At 39.1% G+C, this 6,198-nt stretch overlaps 1 protein-coding gene across 1 annotated transcript; it reads right to left on the minus strand.

Moving 5' to 3' along the window:
* Positions 1–1,586: 1,586 nt before the first annotated feature.
* Positions 1,587–5,918, minus strand: LOC122310849 (probable beta-D-xylosidase 7). The gene is made up of 6 exons (XM_043125049.1): positions 5,482–5,918; positions 5,068–5,367; positions 4,394–4,563; positions 4,194–4,291; positions 2,428–3,192; positions 1,587–2,310 (listed from the first exon to the last, which is right to left on the minus strand). The coding sequence occupies exons 1-6, from the start codon at positions 5,872–5,874 to the stop codon at positions 1,739–1,741; spliced, it is 2,298 nt and encodes a 765-aa protein (XP_042980983.1). The 5' UTR covers positions 5,875–5,918; the 3' UTR covers positions 1,587–1,738.
* Between the last annotated feature and the right edge of the window lie 280 nt (positions 5,919–6,198).

The following is a 6,198-nucleotide window of genomic DNA, read 5'->3' on the forward strand; positions in this document are numbered from 1 at the left end:
TTACCTTGCATTTCCCCCAAAAATGCAAAATAATGCTAGCATGTGGGGGCAGGTGTCTATTTTATGAAGTGATGCCACTAAGGGAAGTGCAGCCTAGCCTGTACAAAAGAGGAATGCTATATATCATCCCACACCACACATTTTATATATTAAAATATTATTTTTTATTTTTTTTATTTTTTATTTCATTTTATTCTTATTAAACTAATTGAATTATTTTATTTATCATCCACACACTACATATTTATTATAGAAAAATGAAAAAAAAAATTAAAATAAGTGTGGTGTGTGAAGTGTGAGGATGACAAGAAGAATTTTCCTGTACAAAAACCAACGAGATCAACTGTTGCTGACATGGACTGGCTGCAGTAGTCCGAAAGCTGCGAAGAATCAGTCGGCCGGCGGGATAAAATTAAGAAAATCGATATCGGCCAGTTTGGTTTCGGTCTGAACCAAATCCAAACCATCCAGCTTGGTTTCGGTCTGAACCAAATCCAAACCATCGAACTGGCCAATTATATATATTTATATTTATTTTATATTATACGTATATAAAATGATGCTGTTTCACTTACTTATCGTTTTAGTTTTAAGTTTTATAAAAGAAATTAGGTGAAACAGCAGCGCCATTTCGATCTGAGATTAATAAACTCCCCCTTCTTCTTCTTCTTCTCTCTTGTTCTTCCCTATGCAAGTGTATTTCTTCCCATTGACGGTATGGTCCGCCACTCTCCTCCTCCTCCTTGACAAAGACACTGACGCATCACTTATCTCAAGAGCATCTTTTGAAGACAATGGATTTGGGGTGGGGCCGGAATATCCCCTTGATGTTTGGCCGAAGGCCATATTGCTACTAGATCAGACCTTCATTAGTGTGATCTTGGAATCCGGAACAGGCTTGTTAGGCATAATAGGGCAACTGAATTCTACCTCTGATTCAAGAAGGCTCAAGTCTGTGAGACCAGTTCAGTCAGCCGAGAAGAAGACCCAGAAGGAATGTCAGGGAATGAACTATTTCGCGAAAAGAAAAATACTGAATAACATGCGACTCAGAGATGGCATGCAGTTTAAACAGTATATGGAGTTAATTCATAGTTCTGCCGATTTTCGCTCGGAAGACTTCGTTTAACAAAGCCAGCCGGGGGAACTTCCTAATTAACTTGTTTTTTTAGATTCGATTCCAACCCGCGGCATGATTTCCATTTACGGCTGGAGAGCAGTGGAATAATAGAGTTAGATCTCCTGCACAAGTGCTAGATTCCTTCCATATCAATCTGTTGTACTTCGTGCCCCATGCCTGGCCACATCTATGCAGGATTGTTTAAAGCGCTTTCACTTGCAGAAATCCTGAGGTTACTCTTCTAGTCATGACCTGGAATGCAAGAATGGCCCTCTATTTCTAGCTGCCAATTTGAGAAGGAGATGCAGAGTGGAAACCATAGCCTATTGCTCTATGTCCAGGGATTCTCTTTATTAATAACTTTTTCCAATAAAATATTTTTACAATTTATCGTATTATATCGAAATTTTATAATATAGCTTTTTGTAATTTTTTTATTTATCACATTCCAACCATATATTACCCGTTTTTTTTTTTTTTTTTTTACCTTTATTTCAAAATATACTGGTAACCGAATACTATTCATCATTTACAACCAATGACAGCATATAAATGGCGAAGACATCAACTGGGTTCATAAACCAAATATTGACTGTCTCTGGACTTGAATCTTCGGTTTCAGACTGCAATGGTGACCGGGTACTCTTCATCACCTACAACCAAGACATGTAATCCTTGCTCGATCACCATCATACCAACTTCATTGGCTCTGGTAAGATGTTCGCAAGGACTCAACTCAAATTCAACTTCAGCTCTTTCCCCTGCATTCAGATTTACACTCCCGAAACCAACTAGCTGTTTGACTGGACTCCCATGGCTTGGTCTTTCCTTTCTCACAAACAGTAATACCGGATGCTTCCCTGCCATCTCCCCTTTATTTTTTACTCCAACAGTGACTGAGATCTTGTTCCTTTTACACAGTTCCTCCCCCAGCTCTGAAACTAACTTGTATTCCACCGTCGGTGTGGCTGATGATTGATTCAGCTGGACCATGCTTTGTGATACAGATGAGAACTCGTAAGCATAGTATGAGTAGCTGAGGCCATAACCAAACTCAAACACCTTTTCACCTTTGTAAAACCGGTAGGTGCGCCCGGGATAGCCTGATGACGGAACCGGCCTCATCCTCATGTCTGTCATTGGTACCTTGACGAAATCTCGTGGATACCAAGTCACTGGCAATCTTCCTCCTGCATGTCAAAATGAATTGCACAATTAAACCTGCACTTCAAAGAAATGAACTTGATTCTCTTTAATGAACTCGCTTCTAGCAGAATTTCTCTTCAAGCTATGTAAATAAAGTTCACCTGGGTTGTGGTCACCAAAGATAATCTCTGCAAGTGCAGTTCCTCCAGCTTCGCCTGGATAACCAGCCCACAAGATGCTTCCGATGTTTCCGTCATGCTTGGCCCAAGATATATCAACTGGACCTCCAGAAAGAAGAACCAGAACAACTTGTTTCTTAGCTGCTCTTGCAACACTGGTGATGAGTTCCTGCTGCTTTCCAGGAAGCTCTAAGCGCTCACGATCGTGGCCCTCGCTCTCTTCAGATTGGTCCAGTCCCATAACCAACACCACATAATCCACCCCCTTGGCTATTTTGACAGCTTTGTCAATTGCAGCTGAAGAACAGTGCACTACATTGCAACCCGGGTGGTAGATTATGTTTTTGACATAGCTCTGCAATCCTTGCAGTGGAGTAACAGACGTGCATGGAGGGCCTGCATAGTTTCCCAGAAGTGTTTGGGGAGAATGGGCATTGGGGCCTATTACAGCAAGGGACGAGGTTCTTTTTTTAGAAAGTGGGAGCAATCTGGCAGAGTTCTTCAACAGGACAATGCCATTTCGAGCGGCTTCAAGGGCTAGAGCCTGGTGCTTTTTGGTACACACATGATCTGGACCAATTTTGCCAAAAGGCAGTTCAACCGGATTGCCATTGAACAATCCTAGCCTCATTCTGACAGAGAAAAGGTTGTGAAGTGCTCTATCTATTTCAGATTCAGGTAGTTTTTTCAGCTCTATAGCTTTCTTAGTGTGTTCCTGCAAGTACAATCCACAATTGACATCCATGCCTGTAAATAACGTTCAAAGTACACATATAAGCAAAGCCAGAAACAAAGATTCTCAATCAAGAAATCAACTGTGCGTATATATGGGCAGGGCAATGATACACATACAATTCACTTATAACTCTTTTTCAATCAGTTGAATATAGAGTTGTAAGATAATTGTAAGGCAGTTTGTAAGTTAATCATTTTTCATGTGTATTTCAAAATGCTCCTTGTGATAATACCTATATATATATATATAAAGTGATCAATCTATCCAAGTTCTATTGTTTCATTGACAAAAATTGTTGACCTGTGTGAGTGATTTGCCATGTCATGACCAACAACAATAAAAATAAATAAATAAATAAAATATTTATCAGTTCTTAATTTTAAGTTTATTTAATCTAATATTATTACACTTTTTAGGTGTATCTATTTAATTTCAAGTTTATTGTGTGTTAGTTTTTTCTTTTAGAAATATTTTATTTTTGACATTTATTTTTTATTTTTAATATTATCTGTTCACGTGGCATGTTTAATTTTTTCCACGTGTCTACATATAATTGGTGATAATGTGACTAGTATGGCTTAGAGACTAAAATCTAATCCCATAAATTTCCATAAAAATTAAAATCCATCTAGCAGGATGGACTACAGACTGATGGTCCACTTGTTGAAAATTATTGACATTCGTATTAAGGCAATTGGGCCCAGATTTATGACTGGAGACTAGAGAGGTACAAACTAAAGGGACAGCTGCCGAAGAAAAAGATTTTTTTTTTTTATTAACTTAGCGATTAAATAAGTGTGAATTTTATTTTTTATTTTTAATATTTAAGAGTATTTTAAAAATACATGAAAAAAAATAAAATAAAATAAAAATATTTTTACACTTGTCGGGGCCCAAATGAGTCTGTGGCTGTACAGCCACTCTTCTTATAAAATAATTCTATTGCAAATTTTTTATTATTTTTGTAAAAATCTTATAAATTAGGGAAAAAAAATCTTTAAAATTTACGCACCAGCTTTGAGGACATCCACAACTGCATCTTCGGGTGATTTGGCATATCTTTGATCATCATGGATGATGGAGACTGCATCGCAATCTGAGGTGATGTAGCTGATCATTTTCAACAGCAAAAAGTAGAGAGATTTTAGGACTAAAGCATGTTCTTCACGAGAAGATGTAATGGTTTATGCATATTATAATATATTGTTTTACCCATGGAACCCCCATTGTCCTCTAGCAGTTTTGGATAAAAGATCATAATCTGCACAGCTTGGGATCCCATTCACACGGTTGTAAGCACACATTATCCCACTGGCTCGCCCATGCTCTATGCAACTCTGAAATGGAGGTTGATATGTGTCGGCCAGATCTTGCAATGTGACCTGAAACCCAGTTCACGAGAAAGGAAAAAGGTTAGTAGAACAGTTTAGTTGCTGGAAAAGTACAGAAGATTTTGTTGCAGCAAGTCATTAAAGTGACTCGAACTAGAAAAGAAAGGAAAAAAGAACAGTGAGCATTATATTTCTTTTTACAGGAGAGTAACATCAGAAGTTGTTTTCCATCCAAGCAGAGGTAAAACAAAGTCCAAAGAGTAATTCTCCAAAATTCTAGGCAAGAAAACCATTATTGTAGCCTTTTAACTGAAGATTAAACACCCATTAACCAAAAAAAAAGTGACATGAATACAGAACACCAGAATCCAATAAAAATCTGTCTAGTCCACCAATCTGTTTTCCAGTTTTGCATGTAGTATCAATAGTAACAAGGGCACTAGAAACAAGGAGGAAGGAATCTTTGAACAGTGTCCCAAAAGGCAGAAAACACGGCATAGAAAGAAAGCAAGAAAGCAACAAAAAAGAGACGTGTAATGTAAGTTGGACACTCACACGAGCATCGAAAACGAACCGGCTCACACCCCTCCATAAGTCCAGATCATAGGCAGTAAAATGCTTGCAGCAAGCAGAAGCCATAAGATGACCCTTGAGCTTCCCACCCTCAAAGGAGTCCCCTTGAACCCCCCTCACATATGCCATTGCATACTTCCCTGTAACCGATGGATCCTCTCCTGGTGTCTCTTGCCCTCTCCCCCATCTTGGGTCCCTGAATATATTTATGTTCGGAGACCAAAACGTCATCCCAATTGCTTGTCCAGCATTGTACATCGCTCTAGCTTCGATTCCGATCACCTTTAAATTCCAAACATCCACAAATATATAGATAATCAACAGGTAAATATGCATAACTTGGACTCAGAAGTTCGCAAGAACTCGAATTACTATACAGTAACAGTGACTGATCACCTGGCCGACGCGATACCAGAGATGGACATCGAAGGAAGCGGCAGTGAGAATGACTTGAGGGAAGCTTGTGGCGGCCCGAATAGTCCCATTGAAGTGGACGCCGCGTCCAACACTGGCGACGCCGTGTAAAGCCTCCGACCACCACTCATAGCCTGGAATACCGAGACGGGGGATCGGAGGAGCTGCGTTAACGAGCTGAGAGATTTTCTCGTCCAATGTGAGGCGGGAAACAAGGTCTCTGGCTCGTTTTAGGATGGGTAGTGAGGTTTCGCAGAAAGTGAACGACTTTGTTGATGGGTTGGATGAGTCACAGGCAAATGGAGGGAGTGTTGACTCAGTGCCATGGAGAAGGAAGAGAAGGATTACGAGAGAGATGCTTTGAAGGAACCCCATTCTGTGTTGGCTTCTTTGGGATGAAGAAATGAATGCAGAACAGGGACTGGAAGTTATAGACGTCGGTGAAAGGACTGTCAGGTTGATCATTGAGGTTCGGATCATATGACCTAGTTGTCCTTGTACTTCGCATTACACAGGTAGTTGGGCTAGGATAAATCTGTCTTTGTACTTTGATAATTGGAACTGATATCTGTTATCAATTACTCATGTTATTATAAAAATTATTTTTATTACAGAGTAACCAATCAGATAAAATTCATATTAATTTATAAAATTATTTTTATACTATTCATTAATAAATGTAGCACTACTCTATTATTT

Source organism: Carya illinoinensis, chromosome 5 (assembly GCF_018687715.1).
Source record: "Carya illinoinensis cultivar Pawnee chromosome 5, C.illinoinensisPawnee_v1, whole genome shotgun sequence".
NCBI lineage: Eukaryota > Viridiplantae > Streptophyta > Magnoliopsida > Fagales > Juglandaceae > Carya > Carya illinoinensis.